Below are 24,663 nucleotides of genomic sequence, written 5' to 3' on the forward strand. Positions count from 1 at the left end.
GCACCCCAGCGTTCTTCCCCATTTAGTTACGGTCACTGTTAAATTTACTGAGAGTTTGCATCTGTCTTAAAACCCAAAGCGTGGAGGAACCCACGGTATTGGCACTGCCAGGTCGCTAAAACCAAATACACATTCAGAGAAATAAAACACCTAGAACATGGAACAGGTTCTGGAAGAGGGCTTGGCCCAACCAGCAAGAGTGACACTCACTTACCTTAAGGACTTCCATGGGCACCTGCGTGGCAGAGGGAAGGGTGCTGGGCACACTGACGTTTATGGCCGGCGTCTGACTCACGGGCACTCTCTGTTGCATAAACTGGGCCGCCTGCAGCTTCTGCTGCTGCTCCCTGCGCTCCTGCTCCTGCATCTGTTCACGCATGAGTTGCTGGCGTAGCAAGATGCGTGATGTCATACTGGAGGAGCTTATCGGAGGCTTGGAGGCCCCAGGACGCTCCTCGGAACTGCTGTGGGAAAACCACAAAAACGCACATTCAGTCCTAACAAGACCCTTCACTTGCATTTTGGGATATCCTAAACTGCAGCGAACTATGAAATGAGCCTGTGCAAATATAATCAAGTTGCAGAATAGTATTCCACGTAATTGAAAATCAAGAGGTGACAGGATTGAAGTCATTACTAGTTGAATTAGAATAAATCAGCTTGATTACATCTAAGCATTTTTATCACACGGCTTTTTTGTGTGTGACATTTTATAATACATCTTACTCATCACCACCAAATATGGCGCTTCCACACAAAGTACCAAGAAGCAATGCATCGTAATGGCACCCATATTTCCACACTGAAAAATGACTGCTTGATTTGCTTTTTGATAACTGAGTTTAACCCAATGCCTACTTCTATGTTATCCAAATTCCTTGTCTAAAGATGTCTAAAATGTTTACTAACACAGAAGGACACTTTAGAGAAAAGGTGAATTTTGTCACGCGAAATTTTTCTAAGATCTGGGAAGTAAAAATTATTAATGAAAGAAACAGTTGGACCAGAATGTTACCACTGAACTAGACCTTAGACTTTGGAAAGTGGGCAGAAGACAAGAGGATCTGACAACCCAGTTCTTCTCCACCGGGTTTTCTTTGTACCATCGTTTCTTCCGATTCGTGTTGCTATGCCCTCTCCCACATGCACACTGCACGTTCCCCATAAAGCCTACTTCTAATGATTCAGGGACTTACTCTCCCCTAAATTATTTAAAATGCTTAAACACTAGTCATAAGTTAAGAAAAAGAGACCTCGTTTTCCTAACTACAGTTTTGGTTGCTAATCTTGCCAGCTCTACATCAACAAGTTGCTACGCTTCTCTTTACCTTGGTTACCAGATCCAGACAGAGGGATAACAATAGTTTTTTGCCCAATTACCCATTTACCAAAGTGGGAGGTGTTTTTAAAATTTCTGCTGCATCACTATATTTTAAAGCCCTAGCTCACAGGGATTTTGTGAGGATTAAATAAAATAATAAAAGAATTCACATAAATCCCTAGTACAGTGAGCACCGGGTATAACTACTGCCACACTAAACAGGTACTGTTGCTATTATTATTTGGAAAATAATTGTTTTTTTCTTATGTCTAGCAATAATATTTTCTAAAAAATATTTTTAGAGCACACAGTACAAAACATTAGCACCTGTAAACAGAAAGAAAGAAAAGTGCCATTTGAAAACATATTCACGCCCATTTAAGTGACTCTTAAAGGGAGGTACCTTTAGCTTCCTTTTCTGAGTATAAATCCCAGCATTTTTACCTTCTAACAAAAGGCAAAATAAAGCCTTTAAATCATTGACCATCCTCACGATCTCCTTTAATATAGAAACTGTCAAAGTCTGCAGGTAAGAAAACATACTAAAGAATGAAAAAATGTTTATGTTTCACCCTCACACAGTTGCAGAAAATTACATAATAAAACCTATGCTAGCAGTTTACATATTACTCACCACAGGAAACTGTTTCAGTAAATTATGATAGGTTCGTAAAATTTAATACTATGCAGCCATTAGAAATGGTACAGAAATATATTTATTGTTCTGAATAAAGACTATATAATGCAATAAGCTTAGAAAACCCAGCGCAAAATAGTATTCAAGGTATGATCCAATTTAAAAAAATGTTCACTACATGAAAAAGTATAATAGAATGTTACTCTGAGCCATTGCTAGTATATATTATTACAATCCTTTAACAAAACAACTTAACAATATCATCAACTGTGAAACTATTCATACAATTTGATCCAAAAATTTCACTGGTGGACAACTTTCCTAGGAAAAGAATTCAAAATGTAGAAAACCTGACATCATTAAAAAGCTATTTTCAAATTGCAAAATATTCTGAACTACCTAAATTTGCTCCCTACTATGAGAATGGTTAAGGCAATTATGAGGGGAGATGTTGGTTAAAGGGTACAAACTTTTTGTTACAAGATGAATACGTTCTGGGGATCTAACGGACAGCATGTGACTACACAACTAACACTGCATTATATGCTTGAAATGCGCTAAGAGACATCTTCAGTTGTTCTCACTACAAGAAGGAAAAGAAACGGAACTATGAGGTGATGGACATGTTATTTAGCTTGATTGTAATCATTTCACAATATTTACGTGTATCAAATCATTAGGTTATATACCTTAAATATATACAATTTTTGCCAATTACACCTCAACAAAGCTTTACGCCTCAATAAATAATTTTTTATTTATTAAAAATAAAACTATTTAAAAGATTTAAGCATAAAATGGGTTAAAAAGTAAATCATAATCTATGAATAATATGTGAATGTGATAATATACATTTTTTAATTTCACAACTACAGAGCAAAGTGAGAAATGCATGTAATGAGTAAATTTTAAAAGTAGTATTTAAAAACGCATTTACATTCTAATTTAAAGTAAGTAAAGTGTGTGAGTGCTTACAAACACACACACGACTAGCAGGGAATGTATAAAGATGATTATAGTGCCAGGGTGGGAGTGGAATTATAGGTAAATTTCTTTTTTAGTTTTTTTCCCCGTAAACTAAATAAAGCCATAATGATTCCCACCCCCACCCCCCCAAGAATACATGCCACTAATTTAAGAATATGAAGAAATGACCTGAGTGATCAAAGTCACCCTTTGGCTAGAAGAAAGGAGACTGGACTCCATCACAGGCGTATTCTGACATAGGATGGGAAAGTAGTGACAATACCCAGCACATGGATTCTCTTGGAAGTGTTCAGCATCCCTGAAGAATTAAACCCTCTTTCCTTTATAATTGCTTACAGACACACACAGATTGAACAATATTGATACCCTGTTATGATTTTAGTATCTTGTACTCATCCACACCATAAAAATATCTGGCCATTACTCAAAATAATCTATTCACATGGTAAAGCTCTAAAACAGCATCAAAAGAAAATGTACTTTCCTACTTTGAGTATGTGTTCAAAACTAAAACGTCCTTTCCAAAACCAGAAAAAAAGGGTGGGGGCAGAGGGATCATTTAAAAATAAATAAATAAATAAATAAAAGGTCCAAGTATTCAAAGCCTGTCAGGTTAAAACATTCCCAGAGAGGCTGATCCTTTTGATAAAAACAGGAGCAAACCTTTGTGCTGTAGCAAATGCAGCTGTGGAATAATCGCACTAATTAGCTGCTCAAGACAAGCCATTGGCTGTGATACTTGGGGAAAAATCCTTTCAATTAACAGTAAAACATTCTCCAGACATCTTACAATTAAAATGACTAGTTATCAACCACATTAAGGCATGAGACTTTAAAGTCAACAACAATATCATTTAAAGCATTTACTGAAATATCCCATCAGGAAAAAAATACATATTTATACAGTAGACCCATACAAACAAATGGAAATCCCACTAAAGAAAACCTAGCAGTGCTCACTAATTGACATTATTAATAAATCCCCCCCCCAAAAAAAAAAGTGCAAAGGAAGACTGCAGTCACTTCATTACACATACTCCGTGGGGGATATTTCTATGGCATTATAACTCCCAGTTCTCAGGTTTACTTTCAATCTTTTAAACATTCCTTTCTCTTAGAAATAATTGAATCTGCAATTATTACCTTATAGACAAACATGAAGATATATACACTTACAACTGTTATCAAGATAAATGAGCATAACGTTTTAAACTCAAAATTGAGGTTTATGTGAACATTACAGGTGGCCATAAAGCTTATTTTTAAAATGGGGACCTGATCCTGAAGTCACTAATGGTAAGCGAGGAGGCTGTCCAAATGTATTTAATTTTAAAAGCTAACTGAACTCATCCAGGATCCAGGAAACTCGATCTGCATTAGATAATCCTAATTCCATGAGTCTGATTCCTTTTAATCAGATATTGTAAAGGTCATTTATTCAACAAATAGTTATTGAGTGTTTCCTCTCAGCCAGGTGCTGGGAATACCTGGATTCTAATGTCATAGAGTTTAAAGCCACGGTCATATAATTTTTATGAGATGTCTTAAAATTAAGTCAATTATCTAGATTATATGATTTATCTAGTTCCATGTAGGAAGATATACAGCTCGCAGTAAGAAATCACCCTTCGAAAGCCAACCTCAGAAGAGGCAGATGCCTTTACTGGGACACCAGACACAACTGCCTGAGAAATGGGAATCACTCAACAGTGCCTCCAGAAGAATGGCTATTAATTGGGCTCAAATTCCCGCTCAGTCACTGCTGAGCACAGTGACCTGAAACAAGCCACGCTACCTCCCTGAGCCTCTCCAGAAGCTGCCCGAAAGGTACTGCGTTGACTGAGTTAATGTTAGAAGTTAAAGGGCTCAATCCAGCTGCTGGACTGTGGACACCATGTAGCCACCACACGTGACCTGAGTTCCTACCTCGATGGCTGAATTGATATTTTTAACCTTCAAAGCTTCTCCCTTTTCTGTGATGGTATAGGTAAGTGGACGTGTGCTCCAAATTATCTGGTATGTTCCTCAATTCAAATAGTTAATCCCACCGCCCTCGCTCACCACTTAAGTGTATCAGAAACTCCACTAAACCCACTGCCCCAGCACCCAGACAATGTTGGCCGGAGCACGGCTCACCTTTGACAGTGATGCCAAACTTCTGCACTGCCCTCACGGAGCAGTCGCTCGCTGGTCTCCACATCAGGGTCACACAGGATCGGAAACCGGGTATAGGGTGAAACTTAGTCTCTAGGCTGAAGGAGCTAGTAAACTTTTTCTTGCATTTCCTCTCTTCATTTCCTCAGGCAGAACCCAGCTCTGCCATTTACTCACCTGTAACTATGACCATCACCTCTGACCTTGAATTTTCCTTATTTATAAAGTGTTTACTATAACACATCTGACTGTCCAGTATTGTGATAAGGACTAAAATTTGTAATAGATGTAAAAAGCTAAGCACGATAAGTGGAACATAGTCCAATAAACTGGAACAGAGTTAAAAAATGAGTAGTTAAAAAATAATATTAAACTATGAATATGCTACTTCTTTCCTGAGCAAGGAAGCAGTTTTGTGTTGTCTATATGCAAGTTTGGACCATAGCCGAGCCACCTTTTAAGGTTTCGGCAACCCCTCTATAATTCAGAAAACTTGACAAAGTTTTTCAGGAGTGGAAAGAGATCATTTATCCTGCAATTATTTCATGAGCCATAAAGTAAAAATCCTAGCATTTTTTTCTCCAGGAAAAATTACTCTTCATTATAATCATTCAGTTGATAGAGCTCAAAGCCTACCATTTGCTGACAGAGGGTACAATGTAATTCTATCCAGGAAGGCACAATGGTTGATGTCCACTGTGTCCCCAGTGGAGACACAGAAAGACACAATGTTATTCACTAAGTACAGGTGTGAGAGCGATGTCATGGTTAGGTTAAGCTACAGGGGATTCCAGATACAAAAGGCTGGCTGCCACAAAATCAGTGGAGTCCGCTATCTAAACTCAAAATGCCTAGTCTCCACCCCTGGAAATTGATTTCAGTTGAGGTAAGTCCCAGGAATTAATATGTCTACAAGAATTCTGCAGTTGATTCTCATGCCTGGCCAAATTTGGAAACTAACAGGCAAACACCCAAGATCACCCACTTGTTTAGTAGGAGCTGGTACATGAGCCCACATCTCTGATTCTTAGACCAGAACACTTTCTTCCATGTCTGAGGAAATTCACATTCCCTTCCTTGCCTCTAGTGAGCTTGCCAAGAATTCTGAAGAGTCTTTCCAAAAGGGAAACCAACGTGTGGAATGGAATGGAATGGAGAGGACTACTCAGCTCTGCCCAATGGGCTATGAACTCAGAGACAAAAATGTCAGTGCAGAAATTGTCGATGGATCTTTATGGTACATCACAACTGCTTCACCATGAGTAAAAGAGACATGTAGGCTGAATTTATAGAAATGTATGTTCTGTCAGCTGTCTTTTAAAAGTGGCTCCAAGTGCCCAAATCACTGAAGAGTTGGTAAATGGATACACGAGATCTGCCAATTAAGTTTGCAAGCTCATCTTAGAAAACGTGCTATAACACATACCTCATTGCTGAATACCATTATGGTCACCTTCAAAGTACTCCCCTTGGGAAACTATGCACTGACACCAGCACCTAGTCCTTCAAAGCAATTTTGGAACTCTTTTTCTGGAATGGCCATCATAGCTGTGGTCCTATTACCCTGGATGTCCTAAATGTCATCAAAATGTCTTCCTTTCAATATTTCCTTTATCTTTGGGTAAAGAAAGAAATCATTGGGGGCCAGATCAATTCCAATACAGTTATTTGCTTACTGGCTAAAAACTCCCTCACAGACAGTGCCATGTATTGTCGTGATGCAAGATCCATGGATTGTTGGTAAAAAGTTCAGGTCATCTAACTTTTTCACGCAGCCTTTTCAGCACTTCCAAATAGTAAACTTGGTTAATGTTTGTCTAGTTGGTACAAATTCATAATGAATAATCCCTCTGACATCAAAAAAGGTCAGCTCATCATTTTGACTCTTGATTTGGACTGACGGAACTTTTTGGTCGTGGAGAATTGGCTGACTTCCATTGTGCACTTTGATGCTTCGTTTCAGGGTCATATTCGTACACCCTTGTTTCATCACCAGTGATAACATGGCCCGAAACATCGTCTTTTCTCTCCAAAAGGTCTTGGCAAACTTTGACTCTACTTTGCTTTTGTTCATCGCTGAGCTCCTTTGTGACCATTTTTGCACACACCTTTCTCATGCCAAGGTTTCCAGCTGAGATTTTCCTGTTTCTCTATTGATGTTTATTTGGTCTGGTATGCTTCTCATAGTCAGCCAACGATTTTGACACACAAATCAATGAATTTTTGCAATGTTTTCATCAGTTCTGCTTGTTACTGGCTGCCCTGACCTCCCCTCATCAGTGACTCATTTTCTCCCTTCAGAAAAACGTTTAATCCATTTGTACACTGACGTTTTCTTCATGGCATTAGCCCCATAAACTTGGACTAACATGTCCCTGATTTCAGTTCCACTCTTGCCAAGTTTAACAAGAAATTTAATGTTTGTTTGTTGCTCCAACTCAAGCTCAAGCATTCTCGTGACAGCACACAAAAACAACAGTATTGAATGCCACTCAGCTAGACACCGCCACACATCAACACGAACACAGCTGTGAGACACTGATAGACCAAGGTTTTGAAACCTTGCTGAGCTGTTTGTACAGTGCTGCCAATGTAAGCGTATGGTGGCAAGTTCGCGGACTTAATTGTCAGACGTAGTGTTTTTTTTAAATGATACTAACATTTCTGAGTGATCAGCACTTCCATTATCTTAATCTTCCAGTTCTTCCAAAGTATTCACTTTGTAAATGTAATGATGACAATATATACTTTATCCATCATTTTTGTTTTTTATTTTTGTACATGTTGTATAATGTAATATAATATCAGTACAGTGGCACATTTATACAATTTATAAATAAAATAAAAATATGTTGAGAATTTGCTTGAAAAAAAATTCTTTACCAAAAATATTTAAGAGATCTTTGTAATATATGAACAGTGTTCTTCTAGGCAATTCTCCACATCAGATACTTTTTTAAGTTGGTTATTATCAGCACTCCCAGAGAGTTTCACACATTTGTACATTCCAACTATGGGGAATGCCCATCTCTCACTAAAAGATATTTTCAACCAAGGGCACGAGAATGTCGTTTCCTCATTTTATGACCATAACTGATCTCCATTTTCCACAGATGCAACTCTACGTAGGTACATGCCTAACACTCAATTCCCTTCAAGAAATTGTCTCTCAGACTCAGACCATCAAAAGGTTATAAAGCAGATGAAGCGGGGGTGCTCCACACTCAAGCTTTCTGTCTTTCATATCAAGCTTCCTTTCACTAGGCCACACTCTAGAATTCTTGTTTACTATGGAATCCCATTCACACCCAGCAGCCGTGTTTTTAACAGCTTGGAAAAATTCTTCCCCGATAAGGTGTACATAATTGATACGGCATGGTATGATACCCCATATAGAATATTTTAAAAGGAAGAATTTTTTTATCCAAAACTCTGACAATCTAATGACAGAATTCAGACATCAGCGAGAAAGTAACTGGAAAGGTCTTTTTAAAGACAGAAAGTCCTACTATCCTTACTCAAATAACTGCCCCAGGCATAAGGTATACTCTGTCTACTTGTCTAGGCATCCTAACAGGTCAGACGATTCAAAGACTGCCATCACTTAATAATTACTGCATATCTAGAAATATCTACCAAATGTGCAATACTGTGTGGAAATGAAGACAAAAGTATGAACGATGGCCTCAGGAGCAGTGAGTGGACGCACTCGTCATGGAGTAGGAGGCGTAGTGATGATTTATGGCGGTCACGTTATTTACACTTGCCCAGGACCCTGCCCCACTTCTTTGGTCAAGCACCCTGATTTTACATTGAACAACCAGCACCCTCACTTGCAGTTCATGAGGTTATGTTGGTGCTACCACCGCATTTCCCTGAAAATCAGACCCAGAATGACCGTCAGCTCTAACGCGTCTTTGGGAGCAAAAGTCATTTAAGACTGGGTCTTATATAAGACCCGGATTATACTACATTATATTGTGTTGTGTTGTGTTGTATTATATTATATATTACACCCGGTCTCACACTAAAATAAGACTGGGTCTTACATTAAATTTTGCTCCAAAAGACACATTAGAGCTGATGGTCCAGCTAGGTCTTATTTTTGGGGAAACACGGTAACTCCAGACACAGAAACACACCCAGGCTTACCAATCAGCACGTGCATGAAATGGGCTTGGCTCCAAGGTGGACCAATAAGTCAGTCCTATGCCTTTAACAAGAACTACTGGGGTAAAATAACTCTCTTTATACTAAGATTTGGAAAGTTGGTAAAATGTAAAATATAAATCTGGAACTTCCTGGGTCTGTTGGAAAAAATATATATAAAAAGCCAAACTAGATGCAACAGTAATGTGAGTTAAAAGAGAGAACAGAGAACTGAAAAGAAGGAAGAACAAAGAGCCAATGATTGGAGACAGTGAGCATCTGAATAAAACCAACCCTGAACCGTTTATAACACTGGATATGGATTTGCAAGGGCCCATCAATCTCCATTTTTGCTTAAGCCAGTTTGATGTGCTCTGGTATACCACAGCTGGTTTTGTGACATTTTAGAAACTATCAGCTATTCTGGAAAAAAAAAAATTATCAAAGTTTCAGCCTAAGAGCTTCAACTCAACCAATCTAGTATCCATTCCCCCGTTTTCTTCTTGTTTTGGCTGGTACACTGCCACCTACAACATTCCCAGCTTTCCAGGAGTTAGACTGACTTCATGCCTAAGTTTTGCCAATGAGATTTAAGCAGATATGTCATGTGGTTCTTCCAGGAATTCTCCTTAAAGATATATACCATTGTTTGAACCATCTGCCATCATGTCCCCTGAATTTGGCTGTAATGGCTGGAGCTCCAGCAGCCATTTTGGGCCATGAGGATGGTATCCGAAACATAAGGATGAAGCTGGAATACACCGGGTCCTTCATGACCTGGTGGAACCAGGTTCATGAGGACAGGGGTTTTTATGTTTTATTCACATATAGATTACCCAGCACCTACAAGAATATAGTAGGATGAGATAAATATCTCTTCAATGGGTAAATTTGGTACGTTTATCCTAATAAATATCCCTCCTCAGAAAATCAAATAACACGAGAACCTCAGTGTTGAAAGAACTTTAATCAAGCCATTTGCTTAAATCATCCAGTGACACAGAACACATTTTTCCAAGGAGAGCAGAACTCTAGAGACTTACTATATTTTCTTAATTCTAAACGAACTTTCCCTCCACATTTTAAGACTTTCCACATCAGAACAGATCTTATAATCAATGTATATATTTCATAGAGTTTTCCAAAAAGTGGCCTTAATCAATAGTGAATTAGACACACGGAAATACATTTCATAGATAAATACTGTAGTATTGAAGCATACGTGGCCCCTCAAAAGCTGAAAGTAGTTATAGTCTGGATAATTCAGAAATCTAGGCATTGGAGAAACCCATCAATAAAAAGGCAGGTGAAGAAACATCAGTTCTTCAGCATCTTAAATGAAAATGCACAGAACATAACAGAGAGATGTTTAAGCCCTAGAGCCAGAATACCTAGGGTGAAATCCTGGCTCCATCGTTTTTCAGCTATATGACTTGAGCAGGATTTTCAACCTACCCAAACCTCCATTTTCTCATCTGCAAAATGGAGGTAGCAAAAAATGCGTTTGTCACAGAGCAATTATGAGAATTAAATGTATTAATACAGGTAAGATACTTAGAATGGTGGCCATGTAGACAATAAGTTAAAAAGTTAGGCAATGAATGTTTCTCGACTGTGTTTTAAATCCTGCACTGGCGCGTTAGCACCTCAAAATTGGTGAACACTGGTAAGTTATTTTCTAGGAAGCCAAAACTTTTAGAATGGTGCCTTCGACTGCAGTGTTTCTTTGCTTTCCTAGAGGACAGTACAAAAGAGACAATTAATTCACAGTGTGTGCCTTCCTTAAAAGAACAGGCACAAAGAAGTTCATAGGCAATGACAGCTCAGTGAACAAGTTTTGTCACAGATATGTGCTACGAATTTCATTCTGAGTTTTTAAAAGAAGCACATTCCTATGGCAAGTAGTTTAGTCATCCAGAACATAGAATTCAAAATAATGAAGCAAAAGTAGTGGAAATTAAGAATTAATTTGTCCTTATTAATTAATTGTCACCACTGTCCTTATACTGCATCAGAATGGTATGCTTTAGCTATGCATGACATCCATCAATTAGTTTAAAATTAATTATTTTAAAAATGATTAAGTTATAGAGGACATTCTTGTAGGGTATGAATCCTAAGGAGCAACTATCATCTCCCTATTATCTGATTTGCAAAGCAGAAATTTATAACATTTCTACCACAATAACATTTTAAATACATAATTATATATATTTTGTCCATAAAAATGCTCTATCATTTTAGAGAGATAATTATACTGTTTTAATGAAATACAGATTTAAAAAATCTATAAAAGCAAACTCAGTACTGCAAAAATAGCACAGGAAATTAGAAATCATTTTAAAAGCATCTCTAAGACCTTTTAAAGATGTATCTACTGAACATTAAGAATTTTAACTACACTTAAATTCGTGGGAATTTTTTTTTTTTTTTTTTTTTAAGAATCACATTCTCAAAATAGTTCTGCTACATTTAGTATTTTTCCATTATTCTTGTCGTCTTTAAACACACCTTCACAAGCTGCTGAACATAATGCTTTTCTGGCTTAATCAGAACCTCTCTCATGACCCAGGAACATTCAGTAAATAATTATTAAGCTCCAGAGGTGGCTTTTGCATAAGTTGATTTGCTTGAATGCCTATTCACTTAGGGACACAGCTTTTAGCATTGTTTTCAAATCTTATCATCTAACATTGAAAGTAAATGTTAAAGGAAGTGGGGTGAGCTGTCATCCATTTAGTATTTCTCCATTTTAGTATTTCTTTGAAACTGACAATTTCAAACTTGTTCTATGTTTATATGCTGGGCAGATGATTCTGATGTTTGGACATTTTGTTTTCCTCTCAAAGAGAAAAAAATCAATATACAGAAATGCCAAAGAGACACTTATTAATGTTACTGCCACTACTCCACAGTCAGAAAAAACCAGGAGAAAGCCACCATCCACAGTGTCTGGAATGGGACAGTTCTGACAAACGTTACGACTAAGCACACTCTTTCTCCTGAAGAAAATCCTTTTCTAATTCATAACAAAGCTGGACTGCAGTCTACCTTGTAATCATAAATCAAGCTCTGTTCTCAGATTTTTCAAGCAGTCATTTTTTTGGCATTATTAATTTAAGACCAACATTCAATTTTCAACTAAAAGGTAAAGCTAAGGGGCTAGCATTTCAATTCCCTCCACACATTAGTTGTTCTCCTGTCATCTCCACCTCCGAGAGGTTACAGCTCAGACTGATTAAAGCCACAGTCATAGAGGAACAGTTCCAATATTTTTAACTCCCAATAAAACCTCCCTTTCGCTGTCCTCCCCCTTAAAAGAAATTTAAAAAAAAAAAAATCCCTCCTGTTAAGTGGTCCCGGGCTTATTTCCAGAAGAAAACTTCACTTACAGATACAAGCTTTCAAAGGCACAGGGCATGAACATCTGAACTCTCAGCGCCTCCATCTTTTTTCCTTTAAGGTGTCTGCAAGCCCTTGGCGAAGACTGAAAGTCAAAGTTAGTTCTGGCACTGGCCGTGTCGCCAGGGGTGGCTCCTGATAAGGCCCTGGAAACTCCAATCCAAACACAGCTCCTGCTAGAAAGGTGCCTGGTGTCTGTCTGCAACAGCAGACCTGTTTAATCCAGTACCTACTGTACCTGCAGGACAAAAATGCTGCCTCACACTGCAAAGGGGGCTCCACAAGGACCCGGCAGGGCCAGAAACCAACCAGCAGCAGGCGGGCCCCTCCGGATGCTTCCTTAGCCCTCCCAAGTGCAGGTGCGGGAGGCTTAGCAGCCTCGCATTCCTAGAACTTGCAAGGAGAGGTAATTTCACATACCGGTGAATTTTTAACACCTAATAGAGTCCCAGAATCAAGGAGGGTGGTGGGGTTGCTCGTGCCCCTTCTTGGTTGGGGAGATCTCGGGCATCAGTTCATCACACACGTCTAGCTGCTCTGCATCCGTTTATAGGCATTTTTGGAACTGGAGCTTGATAAAGGAACATGCTGTCCTGCTGACAGGCTAGAGATCCGGCAGCATCCCTCACCCCAGACCTCCAGAATCTAAGGAGTGCTGCCCTTGCCTAGTCCCGGGGGGAGCCAGGCAGGCTGCTTCTATTTGAGGGTACCACCTTTTAGGACACACACATCATTAGGCCATAAATCAGTGCGTTCTTAGACTGCCATCCAATTAAATTCTGAACGCACTGGTATACAAGCAGAAAAAACAACAACAAAAATACGTGTTTTTAAAAGGCTCTTTAACTTACAACATGACAACATCAATATTATCAAATATTGATGCACTTCCTATATTCTCAGCCCACTGAAGAGGTCCTGCAGTTATGAAAATATGTCTTTCTCTCTGCATACAATTCAAAGCTCAGAACAAAGACATCTGACACTGACCAGCTGTGTACCCTGGGGAAGTTACTTTACCTCCCTGTGCCCAAGAGTTTGTCTCCCAATAAACAGTTGGAAAACAATGTGACCTCTATAAGCTACAGTCAGACTCAAATTCCAGAATATAATGAGATAATCTTTTTTCAGCTTCCCTTTAATAATAGGAAACATTCAGCCAGGAGTCTCATACAAGCTATTTCTGTCTCTTTTTATTCTTTGTTCATTTTTCATTCATTCATTCTTTCGTTTAATATGTATTTAGGGAACACCCAAGCACTGCGTCAATTCTTGGAGTTTACAGCTTAGTGTAAGAAATATGTTAAATAATCACACAAATACGTGACAATACATGTGACACCTACTACAGGAAGCTGGGACAGCTTCAAATGTAAGGGTCAGGAAAGGCTTCCTGTAAGGCAGCGTGCTCTGGGCTGAGAGCTGAGTGGGGATAGCAGTTAGGAGGCTCGAAGGGGGGGCATGGAAGAAGTCTTCTGAGCAGTGGCAACAGCGTTTGCAAAATTGTTGGGTGGGAAGTTAGAAGAAAGAGCCACTGTGGCTGGAGGACAGAGAGAGCAGGAAAAGCGTGGTGCCCATGAGATCAAGGCAGCAACCAGGGCCAGACCAGGCAGGATCTGGGAAAAGCAGTTGATTTTGATTCAACATAAGCAGGAACTATGGAGAGGTTCTAAGCAGGGGTGATTTGAGTTTTGAGAAGGGTCCCTCTCACTGCCACCTTAAGAACCAACTGGAGAATGGGCAAGATTGGCTACTGCAAAGTCTTGGTGGGAGGCACTGATAGCTCTTGGGTGGAGGCAGGGAGGAGAGAAGGGATGAGAGAAACGTGGGCCAATGACTGGTTAAAGTAAAGACCGTAGTGAAAAGAGTGGAGGTGGAGTGGGGAATCCAGGTCCCTGATACAACAATTGCATTTACTAACAGTTACGGGCACTTCCTACACGCCAGGTATCGTGCTGGGCATTGCGGTCAAAAGATGACAAGGCTACACTATCGGCCGTACCAACCTACCCCAGCTCTCCTTCCTGCCTCTAGCGCAGTATGACATAAAAATTAACCCAATACTTTAATAATAATAAAAAATTAACAACACAGTTTCTGGTGTCAACTTATCCAGGCTGAAATCCCATCACTTACTAATTCTATGACTTTGTGCAAATTACTAAACTTTCTATTCCCTAGTTTCTTCACTCGAAAAAGGGTAAATGCTAAGTAGCTACCCCACAGTTCATTGTCAGAAATGAAGGCGATGTATATGTATTGTGTTTGGCACACTCTCCGACACATAGTAAAGCTCTCAATTAAAAAACAGCTCTTATGATTAAGGTTGTGGTTGGGCCGGTTATCCTGGATTCACACTGACCAGAAATAGAGAAAGTGGAAGCTCAAGGAAAATAGAAAGGGCAAGAAATGATCGTATCAGGACCTTTACAGGATTATTTTTAAAAAGCCAGAGCAGGACTCTCTCCACCTTGGGCACTATTTATAACTGCATTACATTACAAGGTACCCAGCTATGTTTCAGAAATGAAACCCTGATTTATTAAATGCTCACACACAGGAAAAATCTGTGCTCTCCATGGGCTCTCAAGTGTTGAGCATGAAACCAATGGTATCAATTCCAGCCACTACAGGGAGAGACACAACATGGTCCCAAATTCTCCTGTGGCAAGTTCAGACAGTGACGTTGCCCGGCTTTTTTTATGCTAAACAATCCACCACCCCAAGAAAGCTATCTACTGACCATAAATGTGTAAACAAAATTATGTTTCAGGGGCATGTGTTCAACTTCTGAATGGTATTTTAGACCGTTCTGTACTACCCAGTGCTCTTCAAGAATCTTCTCGGACACAGCACTGGGATACCCACCAGCAAATGGGCCAAAGCTTGACTTAAATGTGTACTTCTGCCACCATTTAGAAAATTCATGAACTATTACATCCTTTTCCCCAATACTGAAATACCGGTCCTCAAGTAGTCACCCAATTATTCAACAAATGTCTTCTGAGCAGCAGGAACCATATCTGTCTGGTTTAGCACCGCATGCCTAGAACCTCATGGAATAAACAGTCCACTGTTGACGTTCAATAAATGTCTTTAAAATGAATTCATCTACAATGTGTGAGCAACTCTTTCGTGCACATTTGTTCTATCCAGATGAATATCCTAAGTGCATATACAAATATATGTGCACATGTATATACACATACACACCCCCCTATATAAATACACAAACCCTAAATTTAAACACAAACTAAGACATGACAGTGGAGGAAAAGGAAAAATCATGTTTTATAAAATGAAACACTGAATGCAAAGTACAAATATTACTTGTACTCTAATGAATTTCAAATCTGAATTACTCCTCTGTGCCCCAAATTCCAGCAAATCAGCTAGAATCACCAGAATTCTCACTGACCTTGTCTATGACCTTGACTAAAATGGAACTTAAAACTGTCAACCATCCAAGAGAGAGCCAACTTGTTCTTTGGATACTAAATTTGGGCCTTGGGATCTTTTTGGAAGGAAAACTTCAATCTCTATGTTGAATGGGTTAGAGGAGAGATAAGAGGTGTTACTTGTTATCAACCTGTCCAAAACTCAGCTGAAGAAAAGTAGAACCACTGCTTTATCACAGTCAGAATTCGACGTAGTTTATTTGAGTCTCAAATGTTTTATTGCCCCCAAAGCACACAATTTTCTTATATCTTTTCTTTCGATAGTCACTGCTCTTTTCAGTAAGCTCACACTTTCGCTCACCAGCCTGATGACAGTTAACATCTGAGGGCTTATGAGGTGCCCAGTGCTACACGGACCCAGGAACTGGCTCCTATACCATCGAGGAAGCTTCTACCCAGTCTTCACACGTTTGTTGTGATCCCAGCCAATGACTCCCAAACCTGTACTGCTATCAGAAGCACCTGGGGACACACCACCTACTCAAAATCATCTCAGGAGATTTAAAAGCATAAATGTCATGGATCTTTCCCAAAACAACAACTGCGTGAAACTCTCCAGGGATATGGTTTGGAAATCTGTTTTTTTAACTATTCTCATAAAAGTCTAATGCAAAGGCAGGCTGGGAACTAGTAATATATATTACAATGTGTATAATTACATATTATATATCTTAAATTAAAATTATCTCCCTAAGAGTGCCAGGAAAACACCCAAGAATGTAAGTTCCCGTTATCTGTTGAATGAAGAAATCTTTACTTATACAATTTACAATTTAATTATTTAAAGCAGTCACTTGCAATTTCTATAGATATGTTTTTAATGTTCATTGAAAGACTTATTATGAGGTAATTAAAAGAGTTCCATGAAAATGGTTATAAAATTCAGGGTACTCTTTAGAGTAACAAACGCATCCCCTTTTCTCCCCACATGCCATTAAGCTGACGTTCTGGGGGAAAAAAGAGTAAGATGCCACCGAAAGGCCCTGCAACACAAACACTTATTGATTCACCCACCATGTAAGACACACTGTTTTCAGTGCTGTGCTAAAGACAAAAGTGAAGATGCAAGAAGGTCAGCTTTTCAGGGGCTAACACCAGAAAACCCCCAAACTCACACACACGCCCACCACCTGTGGTCACTGGGAGGACAGAATGCCTGCTCCAAGGGGCCCTTACCACAGCCAGCTCCTCTCACCTTCACGTGAGGGCTTACAGATTTTACATTTCTTTCCCAGGGACATCTTCCCTGCCCATCATACCTCAGGTAGAAAGACCCACTTCTGTTTTTTGTTCTCTCAGCAAATGTTTGTTCCTTTCTTTTATAGGACTAAATCCAATTTGTAATCATTTTATTTGCTCAAGAGTCTTTTATCCTTGAGAACGGGATCCTTTGTATTTATTTTATTCTCAGTGCCTGGCATATAGCAAGTGTTCAATAAATATTTACTTGATGGATGGAAGGAAGGAAGGAAGGAAGGAAGGAAGGAAGGAAGGAAGGAAGGAAGGAAGGAAAGAAAGAAAGAAGGAAAGAAGGAAGGAAGACAAAATGACAAGAGCTCAGGTAAGGAAATATAATTTGAGGGTGGAATTTAATTAATTAAAAAGTCATCATTAACTAGGAAGGAAGGCAAAAATAGACAAACAGCTGTGTATTCCTTGTTTGGAAGGTTTTAGTTGCTAAACACTACTCACTTTCCATAAAGTATTGGGATGCAAAGTTACAAGGATTTCGTCCACCAGTTCTAATTTGAAACCCTCACGGCTTGACTGAAGTAAAGTTTTAATGACTACTTATCTGCAGAAATAACTGTTCAGTACCACTCAATCACCTTTATCTCTTCCATCCTGTTTCTATTTTTTTTCTGCTACCAAGAACAGATCTCCCAGTAACAATGATGGTACAGCATCTTCTGACAGACTGCTTACTGTACCTGGTGCACAAAGACATGAAGGCTGAAAAAGAAAGTGCACAGGAGACCAAGACAACCCCAGGTAAACTTAGGCTCATGATGGGATTACTAAAAAACTGTTCAGATACTTATACAAACAACCAGAGGGGAAAAAACAATGCTTTTTTAAACTGTTTAGAAAAATCTATCCTGAGAAAATATAACCTACAAAGAGGCATTTAAAATTCCATCTAAAGTAAATTTTTAAGCAATTGAAGGGAGAAATGTATGAAATACTAGCTTGGCCTTTTGTTTAATATAATAATCAATACAACAGATTAATTTCTATCTTGAGCTCTCTGATATTCCTCTCTTATGGTTCACTTCAAAAACACTTGTTACATCATTAAAATCAAAGGAGATTCAGATGCTGTTTCTTTATTATCCATAAATGGCACCTAGGTATTTGCAATAAGCAGACCACAATCTCCAATATAAACCAAGTTCGTGACACAACACAAAGCTGGGTAGGGAAACACTGAGAAGCTTATGCCTCTTCGAAGGCATTTCTTCAGATGACAAATATAGTAAAAATGCAATTTTGTTTCCTTATCTAGGTAAACAAACAGGAAAAGATAATGCTGCCAACATTGTGTGGGGGCTTCAGAGTTACAATAAGACTTCCCAATAAAGAAAATCTTCCACCTCAGGACTTTAAAATTGTGGTGTTTTTCTCTCAATTTAGTGGTTATCTCCTAATTGATTTAAAAAGACAAATGCAATCTTCTCTTTCACTGTAGCTCTTTTTAAAATGTAATTAAAGATGAAAGAGCCAGTAAGCACACAGGATGTCTCTGCCCTCCTCTTAAGCGCGCTGAGGACTAAAGACTGAAGCAAGCGACTGCAGCACTACCACCGCCATCTAAGACATCGGTTTCTTTCTTCTTCCAAGTAAGAGTCAAGATATTAAAGTATGTTAAAGCCACAAGATATCCGGCGATTAGAAGTGGCCTCCACAGACCACCTTACTTAGGTCCTGGCTCTCAGGACGGTGAATCCAGCTTTCCCAAGCTTCCACCCCTGAATGATACCAGGGCATCAACAGCTCAGAGAACCACCCACATCCTTTACGGTCCTGGGGGGATGCGGGAAAAGGCGGTGGAGATAAAGAAGAAAGGGATACTTTGTCAGTTAGACTTTCTGGTCTATTCATGTAAATTAAACATTTGTATTAAAAAATTCAGCTGAAGATAGAGATAGACTGTTTCTTGTGGAAAATCCTGCCATGGTGGAAGGTGGGATGGAAACTCCAATTTGTACAAGAGGTGGTAAGGATACAAGGCAGTGCTTTCAACCTGCAGGCAGCAAACTTCTGAAAGCTCCTCTGTTTTATAAATAAATGAATAGTTGATATGTCTTTCCTATGAATATAAACTTAGCCCCATCTTTAAACTGGAGACAGCACAGAGTGGTGACGCAATGTACACACACACAGTGTGTTCATCTTGTAGCTTTACCTTGGGCACGTCATTTCATTCCTCAATCTAAAGACTTGCATCTATAAAGTGGAGATATTAATATCATCTATTTAATAGGTTAATGTGATGATTAAATGAGGTAAAGTGTGAAAAATATTTAGCACAGGTGCATGAGAGAAAAATAGTAGTCAATCCATGTTATGCAAGGAACAAGGGTTCTTTTTCAGAATACTGTAGGGAATGAAAAGTCAGTCCTTAGAGCTTTAAAGAAGATCCAGTTGTAGGGCAAATAAAAGTTATTATTTGGAAGCAACAGCAAAGATGCTTTTGAAATATGATACAAGGTGTGATCAAACAATACAAATGAATGTTTAAATAAAAAATATTTATTATAGTAAAAGACACATTGCCATTAATCTCCCTCAAAGTACTCCCCTTCACTTCGAACACACTTATTCCATCCTTGCCACTTTCTGAAGCAGTTCTGGAAGTTCTCTTTTGTGAGTGTTGTTAATAGTGCTGACGTAGCTGTTTCGATGTACTAAACTGATTTAAAACGTTTACCTTTCATGGTCATTTTGACTTTGGGGCAGAGCCAGAAGTCACACGGTGCCAGATCCAGTGAATAAGGTGGATGAGGACACACCATAATGTTTTTATTTGACAGAAATTGCCATATACCAGAAGCAATATGTGACACAGAGTGTTGTCATGATGGAGGATGATTTACAGCACACTTTAAAACACATCTTCTTTCAACCGTAGCTCATACCCGACTGACTGTACTGAATAAGAAACTTGTCACACAGTGTTACTAAGGTTCGACGTCCCGCTTTGTATTGAAGATCCCTGCCTTTCCATTGGATGGCACTCATCAGCAGCATTCACCATATTTTGTGATCACATGTTGTATTTAAAGAGGAGGTATGGATTCAAAATATATACATACAGGCTCAGAAAAGATTTAGAGAAATTTGTGAATAATAAATATATTCATAATAAATAACCAAAAACTAAGATGTTGGTGGCGATCTGTAACACCTCATAGTGGACAACTAACCTTTTCAATGGTGGTCAGCTACGGACAAAAAATTCTAGCCCAGGGAACCTTCCACTCTCACTCAATCAATTATTTGTTTAATTTGTAATTTTATTATATAAACATATCCCTAAGTCATGCAGGAAATCATGTATTTAAATAAGCAAACTACAATAATCTATTGTGTTCAATACATCACCTTATGTTACGTTTGTGTTAATAATCAAATTTCCCAAACTGCTAAATCATCTCAATACTCAGTCTTATACTAATGACATCCTGTTTCGGTTATGCTGAGCAGACAGGATTTAAAATTAGAAAAATAATCTTTGCACAGAAATCCTTCCTGTCTGTTGATTAAATCCAATCAATCATAATAAACTCAATACACATTAGCATTCTGTATCTCATTTACACTCTAAGGAGTCTTGTCTATAATTTAAGTGTATATTTATGTTGATAATAAAATATTAAAATAAAATAATCAATACTTTAAATTAATACACTGTGTAATTTCAAGTTATACTGTCATGAAGTGACAAAAAGGAAAAATTAAATCTTTGCTTAAAAATATTAAGTCATGTGTCCATTATAAAAAAAAGAAAGTGCCTAACAAAGCTACCTAATTCTCTCTTTAACATTTACTAAGTGTTAATTACCTGCCAGGTATCACAGGCAAGGATGATAATGTAGATGTGGAGAATAACCACTCCCATTCAAGTTTACTCCTTATATCAAATAACATTGGTTTATTTTTAAGAGATATGAACAAAATGATGAATAAAAGATTTTTGAAAGAACCCAACATATTCTTATTAATTCTACGAGTATTAATTGAACACTTACTATGTCCCAGGCACTGTCCTATATCGTTGAACTACATCAGCAATACATCATGGATCTTACATGCTAAAGAGAAATGTTTTTGGGTAACTCTGAATGCTCAAATCATTCATGAATTTAAACAGACAATTTGGAAATTGCATGGATTTGCAATTCTTAAGCACCATCCACAGTGACATTGCCATTCACAAGGATGTTTGGTTTCCGATACTGGTTCCAGGATCAATGTATTTTCATTTCCTAATGTGCCTCATTGAAAATTTGAAAAAGTGAGATCATGCTTCTGTCTCACTAAAAAGGAGGTTAGAGAAGACAGAGAATTCATCATATCATCACACTGATAACTGTACATCATACTGGCATATCACACCTCCTGTTTATTTAGTCTGTTTTTATTTAAATGAAACTGAGGAACAGAAAGTGAGGTGAGTAATTTGTCCAAAGTCAAGATGTTAATGAGCTGCATGCAGATCTGGGGTTTGAAACTCTGGAGCCACACACACATCTCTCACTGTGGGTCTCTGTTCCAAGTTCAGGTGCGCCACCCAACAATCACAAAAGCAAACCAGTTCTAAAATTAGAACCTTGCACTCGAGTTGCCTCTTTAGTTGTCTGTACCCAACACCCCACACGGATTCTAAATTCCATGAAGGCATAAACCATGTCTGTTTAGTTCACCTTTCCATTCTTGAATCAGGCACAATTCTGGAGAAGGTGCCTAATGGAATGGGTTAAAAGATTAATTAATTGATCATGGTACTTGATCAATGGGTTAAAAGATTAATTTAACTTGCCAATGGGTTAACTTGTCAATGGGTTAAAAGATTAATTAATTGATCATGGTACTTTTTCCGGCCATTTTTGACTATGATCTTACCTTTAAAACAAAACAAAATAGGGAAAGAAGCAGTCTTCCCTGAATATTTATACCAAGCAAGAGTTAAATTAATGATACTCACTAGAAATATAAAGAAACATACAATGTTTCTCATCAAATAACTTAAACTAGTTGGAAAAGACAGTGAGAAAATGTGGCTACAAAGAAAAAAAAAGTAACAACAATCAACACAATTTGCATTTGCTAATGGGAGAAGAAGTAAGAAAGTGCTCAGAAAAGAAAGGAATTATTTGGAAAGACTCTAGAAACAAGGCCTTTGGAAATTTGGGGTAGAATGACGAACTTCCTTTGGCAAAGATGGTCAATCTTGAGCAAAGTTTCCCAAAGTGTGGGATAAAAGATGATCTCAAATCCAGACACATAGACTCCACATTAAATAACCGTGGACTTACACAGTGAGAAAGGCCCTTTCAAATTTCTTTCATCCCAGGAAAAGTCTTCAATCTCTCAACACTTGCCCTTTGTAACAAAAAAAAGGTCAGACATCAGGCTCAGGTCCTTCCAGATAATACACCTAGTAAGAATCTAATAATTTTCTTCCAATTTCATTACATTTATTTTACACGTACTTCTATTTGTGTAATTTATTTGTATATTTAAATATAAGTATTTGTGTGTTTATTGTAATATCTCCTTTAAATACATATTTTTAATTTTTTTAGGGGGCAAAAGTCATGAAGTTAGTATGAGAATGGCTGAAATTTGGGAAACAAATGAGTGACTGAGAGAAAAGCGATTGACAGACATGAAGAATATGCCAGAATCCCTCAGTGGAAACAAGATTACACACAACCCAGAAATAGTGGCCTCTGCTATTGCAGTGAGAAGCTAACAGCTACAAGGAATTTCAGTCTGATAAAGCAAATCATGTAGGGCTCTGAAATCATAGTAAGCGGGCCGGGCCCTAATCGCTCCCTAACTGGCAAATGAGCATGGCTGCCAGATAGGATTCCATGCAGGAAGAGCGGGGATCTTGCCAAGTAGGGCTGAGAATATCACAATGGAAGTGACACGCTGTGTTTGTTGATAGTGCCTGTAAATACGACCGGGTCCAGGAAAAAAAAGGCATGGCTGTTAGAACAAAATGTCAGGTGTGCTTGACGTTGATGTTTCAGCATATAACGACCTCTCCTGCAATGCTATGAAGGTCACTTCTGCTGGTGTTCTCTCCTGGGGCACAAATACAGCTTTTAGTCCAGTTGTGTTTTGACTTTTTTTTCTAATTTCATAATGAAGTACCAAAGAGTGTCCTAGTACAGATTTCCCATAGCTGTAAAATACTTTCATACACTAGATGGAGCTAATAATGCTTTGGGATTCATGTATAGGTTTGTTGCCTTGCACTTGAAAAAAATCCACACACAAAGTTATGGGAGAGCTGTGTGTGCGTATATACACATACACACACACACATATATATATACATACATACCCACATATATAAAATTTATTGGGGTGACAATTGTTAGTAAAGTTGCATAGGTTTCAAGTGTACAATTCTGTAATACATCATCTGTATATCACATTGTGTGTTCACCACCCAGAGTGAGTTCTTCCATCACCATATTCTAAATATATTTTAATTTTTAAAAAATTAAATTAAATTTATTGGGCTGACAACGGTTAGTAAAGTTACATAGGTTTCAAGCATACAATTCTGTAATACATCACCTATATATCACATTGTGTGCTCAGCACCCAGAGTCAGTTCTCCTTCCATCACCATGTATTTGACCCCCTTTACCCTCTCCTACCCATCCCCTCTCCCTTCTTATCCTCTAGTAACCACTGAACTATTGTCTGTGTCTATGAGTTTCGTTCCTTTATCTGTTTGTCTTGTTCCTTTGTTGCTTTTAGTTTTATATCCCACATATGAGTGAAGTGATGTGGTTCTCTACTTTTTCTGTCCAACCAAATGGGAGAAGATATTTGCAAACAAAGCCTCCATAAGGGGCTAATATCCAAAATATATAAAGAACTCGTACAACTCAACAACAACAAAAAAAAAACAAAAAATTTAATTAAAAAATGGGCAGAGGAGCTGAACAGACACAATTCTCCCAACAAGACATACATATAAAAATGGCCAACATACATATGAAAAAATGCTCAACATCACTAATCATCAGAGAAATGCAAATGAAAACCACAATGAGATATCACCTCACCCCAGTCAGAATGGCTATCATCAACAAGACAAATAGCAACAAGTGTTGGAGAGGCTGTGGAGAAAAAGGAACCCTCATACACTGTTGGTGGGAATGCAGACTGGTGCAGCCGCTATGGAGGCAGTGTGGAGCGTCCTCAAAAAATTACGAATAGAATTACCATATGACCCAGCCATCTCTCTCGTGGGTATCTACCCAAAGAATTTGAAAATTTATCCATAAAGAGATATGTACCCCTTT

The 24,663-nt window shown here is 38.4% G+C and overlaps 1 protein-coding gene across 24 annotated transcripts in view; it reads right to left on the minus strand.

Annotated features, from left to right (window-relative positions):
* The window catches only part of MITF (melanocyte inducing transcription factor), a 207,212-nt gene that overhangs the window by 79,009 nt on the left and 103,540 nt on the right, over window positions 1–24,663 (minus strand). For 14 of the 24 annotated variants that reach the window (XM_081073252.1, XM_081073244.1, XM_081073264.1 and 11 more), the window contains one exon: window positions 215–464. The exons of 2 other annotated variants lie outside the window; for them this stretch is intronic. In XM_081073252.1, coding sequence (XP_080929378.1) covers window positions 215–412 — 198 coding nt within the window. In that variant the 5' untranslated portion in view covers window positions 413–464. Of the gene's footprint in view, window positions 1–214; window positions 465–12,640; window positions 13,054–22,647; window positions 22,715–24,663 lie in introns of those variants that run through there. 8 more of the 24 variants (XM_081073250.1, XM_081073245.1, XM_081073248.1 and 5 more) reach the window with 4 other exon arrangements.

The sequence above is a fragment of the Rhinolophus hipposideros genome (assembly GCF_964194185.1).
Source record: "Rhinolophus hipposideros genome assembly, chromosome: 14".
Lineage (NCBI taxonomy): Eukaryota > Metazoa > Chordata > Mammalia > Chiroptera > Rhinolophidae > Rhinolophus > Rhinolophus hipposideros.